Below are 15,313 nucleotides of genomic sequence, written 5' to 3' on the forward strand. Positions count from 1 at the left end.
GAACTTAGATGGGCTAGGACTCAGATTCATGTATCTCTCGCAGTCCCTGGGCCCAGAGCACTTGGGCCTGGGGGATACAGCACCAGCTCAGAGGAGATAGCTGCTGCTTTAGACCCAGTATGTTTCAGATAGCCTCAGATGTACCTCAACTGTTGAGCTGCCAGATTTTTCATTTCTGTTTTGCAATGATTGTAAAAGCCTCATGTCATTTTAAAAAAATACACTCAGACCTTACACCACTCGTGTGTAGTCTGTTTGTCAAAGCCGAATCCCGTGCCCACCTGGCCAGAACCCCTAGTCCCGTGGAACAGGGGACCCCGTGAGAAATCCCGGTCCGTGGCATTTGGGCCCATAGCAAAAGCTGTGGTCATCACCCCCATACACACCCAAAGCAGGCGACTTCCCAGGGTGCTCTGCTCACCTCCTTAGCCCATCAGCTGGCAAGGGGCTGATGCGCAGTCTCTTCCGTCACGGCAATCCAACACAAGATGGAGTCGCCGTTGGCTCGCTCGGGTTTGAATCCCACTCTGTGATTGTAGCATGACTGGACAGGTTTGTTTCATGAAGTGAACCATTCCTCCTTCCTGGAGCTGTAAGCATTGCATTGCAGCATGAAGCTCAAACATACACCGCGTGCTCCGTACGACATTCAGAAAGAGTGACCATTAATATCTGGGGTCTTTCTGCTCTAGGATGGGTTAGTCCTGCTAGGATCTCCGAGCAACCACCAGAACCCTTTTTTAGTGGCTCCATTTCATACTGAGATGACAGGTGAAGGCAGAAGGCCCTCAGCGTTTTCCAATGACTTCTTGGACATCTCCCTGAAGATTCCTATTTAACAGAACAGTACAGCCAGTGTAGCCATGGGACCCCAAAGGGTTACTATTTAGCCACATATGTCTTTAGTCACCACAACCCAGTGACCAGGAAATTTAGTAAAATCTTAGTCAAGTCAGGATGTCTAGAGAGAGGAGAGAGAGATGGTGAAAGACTTCTGTCCATCTCTAAGTAGCCCAAAATCCAAAAGGGGCTTCTACCTGTTTGCAGGATGGGTCCCTGGAAATCACTTGAGCCCTTTGGCATCTTTACACACAGAAGATCTCCAGACTCCGGGTCTGCTTTTACTAACCATTATCAGAGTAGCTGAGGCTATGCCAGGACCACACACGACCTACACGTTCTGCCACTGGTCCCAATAAAAGTTTATTTCTCATGTATGGTCTGTGAACAGCACAGGTGTGACAGTGGCAGTGGCTCCTAAGGCTTTCCTTTTTATTGGGTTCAAGTCACATGGCCCCTTGACTATCAGAGGAGTAAGGAAGTGTAGTCCTGCCCTGTGCTGGAAAGGCAGAGTGCGGGGAATACAGGAACAGCAGCACTAATGACTACTGCCCCAGCCAAGTGGCCTTTGAACCCGTTTCCTCGTCTGAAAAAACAGGCATGATTATTGTGTACCTCAGAAACGATTGTGAGGGTTACATGAAAACGTGTGTGACGCAGTCCTGGCTACAGGGCGAGTGAGAACTCTCTCCTTTCAGGGGCCCAGCCCCTAGGGAGGCGGGCCAGGGTTACATGTGTACAGAAGGTGCACAAGGTTAATCAAGGCTTCCTCCTAGAAAGCACGGTGGCTCCCAAAGTGCTGCCGTGTCATCAGCAGAGGGTAGATAAGTTTCTGCAGATCTGCCTATCTACCCAGCAGATCTCACACTGACTGCTTAGATGATGAACCCAGGGCTCCACGCAGCAGAGCAAGCCTTCTACCACTGAACTCCACCCCAGCCCCACACTAATGACACCTCATCCTCACAGCCTGTCCCCTCTCAGCCTTGTTCTTGCTCACTCCCGAGAGTCCCTCTCCATCCTGGTATTCTCTTTTTGTAAACCCACCCTTCTGTCCAGACAGAGGTGGAATCTATTGGGAGAAGAGATGGAGAACCTGGCAGACCGTGTGAAGGACTGACATCTATTTTGAGGCAAGCACTGGGTCCCCTCTTTGCAACTCCACCATGAGTCCTGAGATGAGGACGTGATCCTTCTCGGTTTTGAGATGTGGGAGCTGATGCTGGGCAGGGTTACATCACCGACTCAGGGTTACATAGCTCATAATGTGATGTGAGTTCTGGATGCGAGCCCAGATCTCTGTGACTCAGAAGATCACAACTCGACCTCTGGGCTGTCTTTCGTTATTTCACTCAGACCAAAGTTTTGTCAGGACTATAAACTCACGACGGTCTGATTTCAGATGTTTAGCCTTGGGGTTCTTATCGTGCTGCCGGGGAGGGCATAACAACCAAACTTGCAGTCTTGCAGCTCAGCCCCTGCTTTACCATCCCCTGTGCAACTTGGGACAAATCTCTTTACCTCTCTGGACCTCGGTTTCTTCATTTGAAAATAAGATGGCTGAATAATGTGACCTGGGGGTTCTTTTCTGAGTCTAGACGTTGACATGGAGACTGGTGACCATGAGAATGGCCACATGGATACCATTAGCAGGCACAGCAAAGTAGAAAGGTGGGTAAAGTCACCATGTTTAAGAACCATATACAATCAGGTGGTGGTGGTGCATGCTTTTAACCACAGGATTCAGGAGGCAGAGGCAGGTAGATCTTTGAGTTTAACCCCAGCCTGGTCTACAGAGCGACTTTCAGGGTAGCTGGGCGGGACAGAGAAACCCTGTCTCAAAAAACTAAAACAAGCAAACAAGAAGAAACACGTACAATGGGGGTGCGTCTGTAACCCCAGTGCTCTGGAGGCTGAGGCAGGAGGATCATGGTAGCCTGGGCTTCATGAAGAGACTCTGCTTTAAAAAAAAAAAAAGGAAAGAACGAACGAAAAAAAAAACCATGTTCGAGGTTACATAGAACATTAATTAAATCCTAATTATTATTTGAAGCCAAAAATAGAGTTTGTTTTAAGAGTGATGGATGTTTGAAATCCATGGGCAGCTCTGCCTCCCTAGCTATTTATAACAGACTCTGGTTTCCTCTGCGGCTGAGTCTGTTCCCTTCTAAACACAGGAAGTGAGGCTCAGCTCATGTCTGCATTCAGATCTCCTGAGTCTACAGCTCAGTGGATCTTTTCTGGGGTCCTGAGTTTCTTTCAGGTGGGAAGGGCTGGACCCTGCCTCTGACTGGACATTGGAGTTCAGAACTGGACATCTGCTAAAGGACACCATTAGAGAATAGACTTAGGCCTGCTCCCATGGAACCCAGCACAGATGCCAGGATGGGCCTAGGCTCAGGGTCTTGAGCTCTGTATCTACCACCACCATTTGCACTAAGGCTATTTAGATTTTGCAATGCTGTCCCTTTAAAGGAGGGACACAAGTTCAGACCTCCTTTTGGGGACATTCCTGATACCTATGGGGATCCCTTCCGTGTTTTTATCTGTTCCCACAGCACTGCTGTTAAAAAAAAGTGGAATGTGTCTAAGAGAGCTCAGGCCAGATGGCTGCCCTAAGCCACTGCTGGAGTATTTTAACTACAGTTGCGTGGGAGCTTCCTGATTTGGAGGGGGCTCCCCACACCTCCCCTAGGTTCCCATCTGCCCAGACGCCCACAGCTCCCGTCAGGAAAAATGATGGAGGACTCAAGATGCCTGGGGGAAGGAACTCAGCTCAGAATAGAAGTTGAGGCTTCTAGTCTAGTCTAGTCCAGTTAGTGGCTCAGCTTTGCCCCCCAGCCCCCGCAACCCTCCCAGTGTGTGTGTGTGTGTGGGTGGGTGGGTGTGTGTGGGTGGGTGTGTGTGTGTAAAGCTTTGAGAGCTACATGCAGTGGATGATCCTGAGAAACATCATGGGCATGTGTGTGTGTGTGTGTGTGTGTGTGTGTGTGTGTATGTGTGTGTGTATGTGCCTAGCACTGAGAACTGCACGCAGTAGCTGATCCTGAGAAACATCGGGGTTCTAGAAGGAGAGCAGCTGGGAAGAGGTGGGGTAGAGGAGCAGTGGTTATTATGCTGGATAGAGCTCAAAGAGGGCAGAGATTGTCTTAGTCTTTCCCTGAACTAATCTAAATCTCTCCAAATAGCAGCTTAAGCTTCATTCGCACCTCGAATCCCCACATGACCTTAGCCCAGTGAGTCCCTCACTCCTGACCAGCAGAGCCTAGGAGTCAGGGTCTGGACCTCAGCCACCCAGTTGTTGCTTGCAGGCCCCAGAGGGAGCTGCTGGGGTGGCCAAGACAACTGGATCCTTGAAACCCTGATGGCTAGGAGGCCTGAGTCTGCAGCCATGTGCTTCCTTGCGTACCCTAGCTGCACACCCTGGATGTTGGGTGATGCAGAGGAAAGCTCTGGTGGCATTTCGTGGGACTGTGAGTCAGAGGTCACCTACTGTTGGAAGTCCGAGCAGACCTACGGCAAACAGGAAGCCAGAGTTAAGTACCAAAGAAGTCCAGGGATGAGAGGGAGGGGGAACAGTTTTGGTAAAAACACATTATCGTCCAGGAGGGCTAAGCCGGTTGGTTGTGGCACCCTCAGGGAAAGCTGGGCCAGTCCAGCTCCCTCCCCCACAGGCGCGCCCTTAGAGGAATCGGGAAACCTAGAAGCATGCGCAGAAGTCCAAATCCTCTGTGTGTTGCTTATGAGACTATCTCCCCACTTGCAAAATTGAAAAAAATAAGGAACACTAGAACCTGGCTCATAAGGTTAGGAGGCCGAACAAGAGCATAACCACAAAGCACCTACCTGTGTGGGTGGTCCATGAGCACCACTCAGCTCTCCACATCCTAGTTTTGTTAGAGGACAAGGAGGGTCTCCATTCCTCAACACTATGTCTCTCTCTCTAAGGGATGTGTTTCACTGGCTTCAGGTTTCAGATGCTAATAATAATAAAATACGTAGGATCCCACCAGGACCCCTTACACACCACCACTCCTCTGGGGCCGTGGCTCTCCTCCTGTTTGCTATGGGGGGTAGGAAGAATGAACCAAGCTAACTTTCAAATTTTCCCTTAAAACGATTCCAAACAGGGATCTGGGCTCCCGAGTGGAGCAGTCACAGAGTGACTGTGGATGTGTGTGTGTGTGGGGGGGGGGGAAGGGATGGCACCAAGAAGTGGATCCTCAAGACCCTAACATACACCCTTGCCAAAATGTCTCACAGGGTTTCATCATCTGAGGCTGATGCAAGAAGCCTGGAGTCAGACTCCCCTGCCTCCCCTCCCCCAGAGGTCTCCATCCACATCTTGAGCTGCAGCTGGGTCCTCCTCTTGGGTCTTTTCCAGAGGAAGGAGCTGGGTGAAGCCCGGGAAGAGAGGGCAGCTGGTGAGGGGTCCTGTGAATGGTCCTAATGTTGGGAGTTGGGGGGCAGGGAGAAGAGTGGGGCTCGGAGGGACGGGGTGAACTGGAAAGAGACTTGACTTCACCTCACCCGTCTCCTTTCTCAGGGCCCTGTGTTAAAATCTCCTGGGCTAATCCTTCATCTACATTTGTGATGGCAGCCGCTGGCTTTCTTCCCTTCCCACTCACGTTGCCTCTAGCCTCTCCCAGGTTTCTGCAATCAAGTGCTCCTTGGTTCCTACTGCTTCCCAGGCAGATCTGGCTTCCCACATTGACCCTCTGCCCCCACTGTCACAAAGAGTGTGAACCAGGCCCTGTGGGTCATAAAGGTTAGTGAGACCCTGGTCTAGTAAGGAAAGACTGAGCCGGCCAGCCATTAAAGCAAACTATGAGCTTAAAGATGCTGCAGGGTGGAGGTGGGGAAATTTACTTAGACATTAACAAGAATCCCCTTCAATAAAGGTTGGCGGATTTGCCGAAATAAATGCAGAAGGGACACTTTGCTGGCTCTTTCAAATTGCAGATCCCTGTGGGATGCTTTGAGGTGCAGCACACTGCCCAGAGAGCAGGTTCTTACCCATGCCTAGCCACAGATTCGCTGTATGACCTTGGGGTGTTCCTCTTTGAGTCCTGTTCCTCATTTAGGAAAAGAAGGACCCACTGAGACTGAGGTACCAAGACTTCGAGGGAAGGCCGTGGTTCCCGAATGGCCAACTTCCCAGGGATCAGTCCATCATGCCACTCCGGCTTTCGCACCCCCCTTCCCCCAGCCCTCCAATCCTACCCCGCCCCTCCCAGCAACCCGATGGACGCTAGCCAAGAGGTCTCTTTAAAGGCTCAAGTCCCGCCTCTGCTGCTCGTTGGGGCTTTTTATTGGCGGCTCCGGGGAGGGGCGGGGCCCTGCGGTACTCGGAGGGGCTGGGGGTGGGTCTTGAGGCGGCTCGGCCCCCGCCCCCTTTGTTCGCGCTGCGGCGGGAGGTGGCGGTCCGGGTGGGAGGTGTGTGCGCGCGCGTGTGCCGCGCTGTAGGGAGCTGCGGGTCTCACTGCCCGCTGTCAACGAGCTCAGCACCTCCGCGCGATGGCTGGAGGAGACGTGTGGGACCAGCCCCGTGGGGCCGGCCGCGGGTGAGTCCCTCTGCCGCCTCCTGCGAGCATGTCACCTCCAGCCTGCGAGGTCGCTTTCGCTAGCAGTGTCCGTGCCTCCGCCTTCTGCAGCCGCAGCCGCTGCCTGGAGCAGTGGCCCCCGGACCCCCGCCCCTGATCCGCGCCCAGACCCTGGTGCCAGAGGACCATGGCTGGCCAGGGCGACTGCTGCGTTAAAGTGGCCGTCAGGTAAGAGTCGATGGCAGGGAAGGGGCGTGCGAAGAGAGGTTCGAGCTTTGTCTCGCGTGTTCTCGGGGCGGGGGGCGCGGGCACCGCTCGAGCTGGAGTCTGCAGTCCAGGAGGAGGGGCCGACGCGCGCTGGCCCGGCTGCCGCAGGGGAGCGGCGGCCCTGCGGATTGATGGAAGGTGGCTTTGTTTGGGTGGTAATTTCTGGCCCCTCTTGGGAGCACTTAATGATCAGAAAATCGAATAAACAAGGAAATCCGGTATTTCACACCCAGCTTTGGCCCAGGCGGGAGCGTCTGTGTGTTTCCTCTTGTCCTCCCCATGAGGCTGCTGTCTCATTCTGGGGTATTAGGAGGGAATCCCCCCTCCCCCCATCTACCCCAGTTAGTTAGTTCTATGCTCTTGGTCCAGCTCACCATCCTGGGAGCGGATACAACAGACAAAGATCGGTTGTGGGACCCATGAAAGGGTTGGAATGGTGCCTTGGCTCTCCACAGGGTGCCAATGGCTTTTGGAGAAAGCCCTGCTGGTCCTGCCCCAAGAGGAGATGGCGCTAGGGAGGAAGACAAAGGTGTATCTGAGGGACTAATCTAAAAGGGGGCCAGAGGGGGTGACAGGACCCTAATGCTAATTCACAGGCAAGGGCGAAGGGCCCTTAGATTTATCTGGAGTCCCATTCCCAATATCTGTAGGTACTAGAAATAATTGGGCAGAGAAAAGAGGGCAGTGACTTAGTGGATTCTTTTCCTAGGGGCACACAGGTGCAGGGATAGGAAATGCTACAAAGTTGAACTCTCTGTTCTTTGTGGTGAGTGAAGATGCCATCCACCAGCTCTTCTGATTGTGTTTTGTGGTCTTCTCTTTAAGAACATATTGGGAGAGTACCAGTGTAAGAGCTGGTCACCAACTCAGAGATGCACAGAGGAACATACATCTCTGTTCTGGTCTTGTGGAGTGGGGGGAGGGGAGCAGTCAAATTCTAGGGTGGGTCCCTGAGACAAGTGTTCAAATCCCCTGGGTCAGAGATGACCCAGATTCCAGGGATCCTGGGAAGTAGCTTCTAGACAAGATGAGAGAAATCAATGGAATATGTTCTCTCTTCCTGCCCCAGAGCAGATGCCCCCACCTACGCCCCCGCCCCACCTGACCAACTCTTTGTAACCCAGGGGGAAGGCCCGGAAGCTTTGGATATAGCTCAGGTGCTGAGGGAGGGAGATTGGGGGCCACCAGTCCAGCAGCTCCTACAGCAGTCAGAGCATCACTCGGTGCACACTCTGCCTGGCACTGAACAGCCTGAGACAAAGAGGAGCCCTGCAGGTGCCTGGTGGGCTGGTGGGGCGGAGCCAGGCTTGCTTCTGAGGCTGACATTGCAGCAGGAACCCTTGGAGGTCGAGGGGAGCTCGTGGTCCGGGTGGGAATGAGATGTGTCAATTTGGCATCTACAGCAGATGGGGAGAGGGGATCTACCTACCATAAAAAGAAAATGGAGACCCAACCTCTAAACAGTGTGAACCAGGACTGACAGGGTAGGAGATGGGGTGCCCTATCCTTTGGGGGTCTTTCCTTTAGACTCCATTTTACCGGACAGAGCCAAACAAAGGCCTCCCCCCTTGATTCAGACTCCCCAGTCTGGGCCTGGCATGGTAAAATATTGGGGTTCCCGCTTCAAGAGCTTAGGGGCACGGGCACCTGTGTAAGAGTAAGGGGGAAAGCTAGTGTTCCTTCGCACAACAATTATCAGGACATTTCTGGGACGTTTACCACAAAGAAGGGATGGTGGCTGCCTTCTGCACCCAGGGCTTTTGGGATGCTCTTCCCAAGTGGAGTCAGCTGTGTATACGAAAGTTGTGTGGAAATTGAACATCTGAAGAGCTAGCCTTGCCAAGGGTTCCAAGAAGGTGAGAGCCCCGCCCACTCATCCCGTCTGGCTCTAGATCAGCTAGCCCGGCACACGCCAGACCTCAATGGGCAGCCAGACCTCAATGGGCAGCGGGCCGTGCAGGCAGACAATGCCTGGACAGAGCCCAGGTTCTAATCAGAGAGCTGAGGGTGGGACTGGGTTGGGAGAAGGAGCCGATGGTGCCAGTGAAGTGCTTCAGGGGGGAATTCTTCTTGGTTTAGCATCTCTTTCCGTGTCCCACCTCCAGTGTCACACTACCTGTGTCACTGAAGGGACTGGGCGTGTGAAGCTGCAGTCCATGGCACATTTATGAGCAGCAAGGATTTGGAAACTACTCACTTCTGTAAGTTTCCTAGCTGCTGACAAAGAGAGCTGTCTTCCTGACTTCCTGGAAGTCCTCCCTGAATTCCCATGAGAGTCACTTATGATGAAGGCCTGGGCTCTGGCCCTGTGAACAGAGAGTGAGACAGAGCTGCCCAGGGGTGTGTATGGAAAAATGGCCTAGGATGTTAGAAAGGGGACCCCGGGACTCCTGATTTACAATCCGGACGAAGATAAAGCGGTCTGTGTACAAAGTGCTGCTTGGGGGCCTGGACTCCTAGAGTCAGGAAAAGGGAACTTACAGGATGTGGGGGGAGAGGGCCAGGTGTGACCAGGCCCCCAAATCCTCACACTGCTTTTCCCCTGCTAGGTAGAGTCAGACCCATCTGCCCCTGAACTCAGGCCAGTCCACCTCACACTAGAGATTCCCAACCCGTCCCTCCACCTGCCCGTGATCCTTTGATTCACTAATCCCTGTGCTCTAAAGGATGGGCTGGCCTTTACCTGGGATTGGGGAGAAGAGTGTGCAGCCAGAGAGGGAGAAGGCTGAGCTGTACCCACCATGCTGCAGAAAGGCCTGGCCAATGGGGGCCATAGTGGGGCGGGGGGAGTAGCCAAGAAACCTAAGTAGGCAAAGTTGAAACTGGAGAAGGAAGCCAGGCTACATGATGAGTTTATTTAAGACCCTTCCAGGCCCCCGGCTGAGTCTCACCATAAAGAGAGTCCTTGGTGTCTCCTAGCCCCTTCCCCTTATCTCTGCCTGACTTTTCTCAGCTTCCTTCCTTTAGTGTGCTGGGGAGGGGGAGGTGCCTTGGCCAGCCCCACAAGCAGCCAGGGACCCAGATGACAGTGGTGGATTCCATCCCTGCCCTCACCTAACTGGGGTATCTCACTCTAGCTACTTCCCAAGTATTAGGCTTCCCTGGAATCTTGCTCAGTGACTGCCTACATTTTAAATCAAGACTTTGCCAGGACGGGAACGGGGCTAAAGACAGCAGAAACTGTGAGGTGGCGATGTGGGGGGTGCCTTCAGGGTTCCAGGGCAGTGCTATCCACTACCCGCTGTGCCCTGTGCTGTCCAGTTTATAGATCTAGGAAACTGAGTCCTCTACGGGCTGTGTAGAGACTTGAGATCTTGCTAGTGGCCTCCTGTTTGAGAAACGGGGCTTATATCATCACAAGGAAGTGGAGTGTTGTAACCACAGGCCCCGGAAATTGGCCCCTCCACTACCCAGCCAGCCTGTTTGATTGGATCTTAGCTTTTGAAAACAACCAGAGCTGAGGTAGGGTGGGGCTGGGGCCAGGGAACCAGCAGAGGTGACACAAGGTTGACACCCTTATTATAGCTCTGGGGACAAAGGGCAGGGCAGAGCCCAGGTAATTGTCTGACCCTTCCCTCTCTTGTCTCGTCAGAAAACAGGGACCCTTGGCTGGTTCTGTGCAGAGAGGGACTGAGCATAGTGTCATTCAGAAAACAAAACACGAAAAGACTCTTGGGGCACTGAGGAGGAGTAAAATATTTAAAATATCCCTAAGTTAAGGAGGTGTCTCTCTAGTTTAAATGATAAAATCTATTTAGTAAAAATGAATTCATTTGCAGCCAATCTATTCATTTTTTTTTTGACTGTGACCGAACAGCGTAATTGCTTAAATTTTTGCTCAGTGCTGGGCCCTGTGCCTGCGCTATCATGCTCAGCTGACCAAATAATTGATGCTACTCTCATGAGCAAGAACAGGGGAGCAGGGATGGGAAAGGCTGGATCCGAATCCAGGGCACTCTCCTTTCCAAGCACAGGCTTACAGACAGCACAGACATCCCTAGTCTGCCCTAACGGGATTCTCAGTCCAGCTGCGGATTGGCTGAGTACCGTGGTCGCTGCTTCGGTTTCTTCAGATGCTTTACTGCCCTGCCCTGTGGTGGTGAGAGGAGATGAGGGAAATGCACACAGTACCGTGCAGATGCGTGGCAAAGGGTGGTGTTCTCCAAGTGTGCTTTAGCGGTTGCTGCCTGTCACCATCGAGGCCTGAGCTCCCCGATCCTTGCTGTTTTCTTCTGGGTTTAAGAAGCTGCTGTTCTGTTCTGAGGTCTTTGTGACTGTGTCCTGCCTGAGCTCCACCTCCCTACTCTCCCGGCAAGGATGCTCTAGCAAAAGGTTTCTCAACCTTCCTCATGTTGTGGTGACCCCCACCCCCCACCCCCAGCCATGAAATTGTTTTCATTGCTACTCCATAGCTGTAATTTTGCTAGTGTTACGAATTGTAATGCAAATATCTATATTTTCTGGTGGTCTTTTTAGGGTCACAACTCCTGTAGGGTAGCCACCCTAGTCAATGGGAAAGCCCCAGGTGTCCTGGGTCCCCAGGCCTCTCATGTCCTCTGGACATTAGTGCCTAAAGGACATTGAGGGAAGCAGTGCCTTTTGCTCTTCCACCTTGGAACAGCTGGAAGTAACTGTGAATTAGCTACCTCAGTTGGGAAGCTTGGGGGTTGGGGCTCTGAGGGCTCTGAAGCGCTGGGGCAGGCGGTGGCCTATTGGATGCATTGACCCCCATCTCTGGTGGCTTCCTTGTCTTGCCACCAGCTTCTCTAGGATATGGGAGAGTATGCTGTGGTCCCTATCCCTAAATGCAAGCTACTTGTCCTTTCTCTATGCTGAGCTGCCCTATTTCAGTGAGGCACGCTTCATCAGAGAGCCAGCTGCCTGAAGACTTGCAATAGGGAATGGTAACAGGACCAGTGTGGTGGAGGGAGGCTGGCCGCTCTCCATCCCAGCCAGCCAGCTGCCTGTTGCTTAGCATTCTTCAGCTGGGGAGTGTCCCCTGGGCCCAGCCCCTATTGAGCTGCCCCTACCAGATGCAGATGCCAGCACAGCTCTGGGATCTGGGTTACGCCTGATGCTGCAGTGTCTCCTGTCTCTTGGGAGGTCATGGAAAACCCCTACCAGATGCCCTGAGATGGGGTGGGGGGGACGACAGAGAACGCAGAACTGAGTGGCAGCTCCCTGGGGTGAACTTGCCCGACAAGGCTCCAAAGACAGAGGGGTCAGACCCAACCCCATCTCAGGAAGCGCCTGGTGCTGCTCACAGCCTGGCCACTGGGCTGGCCAATCACAGGCTGAGGCTCCCTCAGACAGGGGCTAGCCTTCTCTCAGCCCCCTGCTCTCTGGCTTCTGACATCTCATTCACCTGCTTGCTGCTTCCTCCCTTGCCTGATGTTCTGGATTGCAGCCTTGACGATGAGGTTTTCCCCAGGTGCCTCAGAGAAGGGGTCTTCCTCTCTTTGCCTCTAGGCGTGACTCAGAACTCAGTGGCCAGGACTCTGGGATGAACTGAAAGTAAAGTTGAGGACATCCCCTTTGGAGGGGTGGAGTTAGAGCCCTAGGCACCCCAGTGCCTTATGGGGTTGTTGTGGAGTGTCATGTCCCCTCCACCCCATGATCTCAGAGGCAGAAGTCAGGCAGAGGGTGGTGACGACCCTTTTCACCAGGTCTGCCGGGGCCTCGTAAATCCATGCCCTTTGACCCCACAATACAAAGCCTTCTTGTTTGGGGGTGCAGAGCCAGCCTCATCTTTTCCCTGAGGGTAACCACAGGAGGGCTGGGCTCCAGATGCCTATGAAAAGCCAGGGGAGGTTCCAATAGGCAAATAGGGTCCTGGTGGCTCTGCTCCTAGTACTCTCCCTAACTCTACTGTAGAGTTCGCACCCTGAACTAGATCTTGCCACCCTGATGGAGAGAAGACCAGCCCCTGTGGGGAGATGCCTTGTCTCGACTAAGTCAGCTAAAAGCCCCTGGGCGTCTGAAAGCCAGACTCCCCTGAGAGAGCAAGGATTTTAGCAGCCTTCTCCAGAGCTGGCAGGTTGCCAGGCTGCCTAGAAGAGTGTGTGTGTGTGCGTGTGTGTGTGCGCGCGCACGCGCGGCACAAGCACGTGTGTTGGGGGGAAGGGGTGCTACAGAGGGCAAAGGAAGCCTGCTTTCTACAAATGGCCCAGCTCAGCCTCCTTAGCTACAAAGCTTGGAAAATGTTTTCCCTCCAGGCAGGCAGGCAGCTGCTGGTGGGATCAGCGGGGATTCTAAAGGGATTGTTTTCCTCCAGCCTGACCTCTCTTCTCTGGCCCTGTTTAAGGGTGGCCCCGTGACTGCAGAAGCATTGGGCACACATGAGGAGGCTGCTTTAAATTTCATCTGCATCATTATAAATTGTGGGGACTCTGGGCTTATGCAATGTCACTTTTGGATTTCAGTGAAATGAGGCATGTGTCCCTCGCCCCATAGTGTTGTGACAACACATAGAGTACAGGTTCTCAGATGTTCAGTGTTGTCCTCCGATGGGGCTAGGGAGTGGGAGAAGGCAGGAAGGAGGGTGAGCCTGCTACCAGCAAGGAATGATTTCCTATGCTCCCAGTCTTGCCTTTCCAGGATTTAACAATCTTTATAGGCAGGAAGTTCTTTTTGCTAGCTTATCTAAATCCCTCTGGCTGTGGCTAAGTTCCCCTTTGATCTTGCCCAGCCTCTGATGAGGAAGAACGTGTCCTTGGTAGGTCACATAGCATTGCAAAGTGACTGCATGAAAGGCAGTCTGGAGACCCTGAGTCCCTTCTGTGTCTCTTGCATCCACGGAGCCACACACCATGAAGAACACAGCAGCTGGCCCTTCACTCTGCCCCACCACCTGTGGTTGGCACTAGGCATGGGGATTTGGGCTGGGCATGAGGAGGAGCCAGTGGGTCTAAGCTGCCATTGGTTTCTATCAGGCTTGGATAGCACAGCCAGATGCTGGGTCACAGGGCTCCCTTATAGTTCCTCTGAAGCTCTCCCCCCAGACCCAAAGGGCTCCTTCTCAAGGTTCCAGAAAGGACTCCTTACAACAAAACAGATATGTTCTCAGCCCCATGAAACTCCTTCCGAAGGGTCTATGTTGATTATTGTGGCCATCTGAGGGGTAATTCTAGACCAGGTCTCTGATTCCTGAAAGCTTGGGGGGGGGGCGGGGGTAGGTCTGGGGAAGAGAATGGCTCTCGTCTAGAATTCCTTAAGTGCAAATCTTACACAAACAAGTGTTTGTTGTGTGCATGCTAATTTTACAGCGTTGTTCCTTATTAGTCAAATGACCCTGAGCTCAGGACAGGATAGAGCAAATTGCTCATCATAAATTGTGTGATATACTGTGTTGACCCACGGGCAAAGCGATGGATGGCATCTCCAAGGAAGTACTACTGATTATTCTGCTGGGTGAGATGAGTTTCATGTAACGCCTCAGCAAAGAGAGGGCATTAGGTTTCAGACTCAGGATCATCCTTCCGTAACTTATTCTTTTTCCCCCAAAGATTTATTTATTATTATATAATAATAATAAAGTACACTGTAACTGACTTCAGACCCACGAGAAGAGGGCGTCAGATCTCATTACAGGTGGTTGTGAGCCACTATGTGGTTGCTGGGATTTGAACTCAGGACCTTCGGAAGAGCAGTCAGTGCTCTTACCCATTGAGCCATCTCACCAGCGTTTTTGTTTGTTTGTTTTGTTTTGTTTTGTTTTGTTTTGCCCCTTCTGTAACTTCTAAGTGTTTGGTTTGGAACCTGCCTGGGACTCGAGACTCAGGTGCATATTTTACATATCAAAGCAGACCTGGCCTTCAAGTTCTCCCAGCATCCCTCAGTCCCTACCTGTCATACTCTGCCCCCAATCCTGAACTTTCCAGGCCCTTCCTGCAGGAGGCTCTTCCTTATATAGTCCAGACCTTTGCTCTCCCTCTCTTCCTCTCCCTCTCTCCCTCTCCCCTTCCCTTCTCCCTTTCTCCCTTTTCTCTCTCCCTATCCCTTTCTCCCTCCATTGGTCCCTCCCTCTCCCTCTTCTTCTCCCTCCTATGATCTCTCCCTCCCTCTCCCTCTCTCCTTCCCTTCTCCTGCCCTTTCTCTTTCCCCCTCCTCCATTCCCCATGGTGACTTCCCTGGCCTAGGTTCTTGGGACCAGTGAACTCACCAGAGAGCAGCTTCCCAATAAACCTGCTTTTAATATATTCTAATCCGACTTGAACTGTCTCATTTCACTGGCAGAGACATAACCTGTCACAAAGGACCAGAGAGATGGCGTAGCCTGTAAAAGTACTTGATGCTAAGCCTGATAACATAACAAATTCAATTCCCAGGACTCAAATAGTAGAAGGAATAGAGATTCCAGTGGTTGGCCTCTGACCTCCACCTGTGTGTGCATCTTGCCATACATACACCGTCACGCATATATTAGATGCATGCATACATACACACAAACATAAATGACTTTTTTTTTTTTTTAAAGCTTCTGGCTCTGGAACAACTCTTGGTTATTTTATTGTCACCACCTGTTACTTTTCAACAGCAAAAAGTCTTTAAGTGTAAAAGCTGCACCCTTGGAGGTCTTGTGTGCAGACTAAGGGAAAGTAGGTTAGGAACTCTGGGAGATACCTAACTGCTAGCTGAGTAGGTGGAACTAGTTTTACCAAAAA

General features: G+C 52.3%; 1 protein-coding gene and 1 long non-coding RNA gene across 9 annotated transcripts in view; one reads left to right on the forward strand and one right to left on the reverse strand.

Annotated features, from left to right (window-relative positions):
- Positions 1–347: 347 nt before the first annotated feature.
- On the reverse strand, positions 348–5,514 carry LOC116099843. The gene is made up of 3 exons (XR_004122403.1): positions 5,469–5,514; positions 4,687–4,820; positions 348–590 (listed from the first exon to the last, which is right to left on the reverse strand). It is a non-coding gene; the product is annotated as an uncharacterized LOC116099843 (long non-coding RNA).
- Positions 5,515–6,231: 717 nt separating this feature from the next.
- The window catches only part of Kif21b (kinesin family member 21B), a 48,648-nt gene continuing 39,566 nt past the window's right edge, over positions 6,232–15,313 (forward strand). For 5 of the 8 annotated variants that reach the window (XR_004122406.1, XR_004122408.1, XM_031384016.1 and 2 more), the window contains exon 1: positions 6,233–6,611. Coding sequence is in view for 4 of the 8 variants with exons in the window: in XM_031384016.1 (XP_031239876.1) it covers positions 6,571–6,611 (41 nt within the window). In the remaining 4 variants the exon portion in view is untranslated. Of the gene's footprint in view, positions 6,612–15,313 lie in introns of all 8 variants that reach the window. The other 3 variants (XR_004122405.1, XR_004122407.1, XM_031384012.1) reach the window with 1 other exon arrangement.

Source organism: Mastomys coucha, unplaced genomic scaffold (genome assembly GCF_008632895.1).
Source record: "Mastomys coucha isolate ucsf_1 unplaced genomic scaffold, UCSF_Mcou_1 pScaffold1, whole genome shotgun sequence".
Lineage (NCBI taxonomy): Eukaryota > Metazoa > Chordata > Mammalia > Rodentia > Muridae > Mastomys > Mastomys coucha.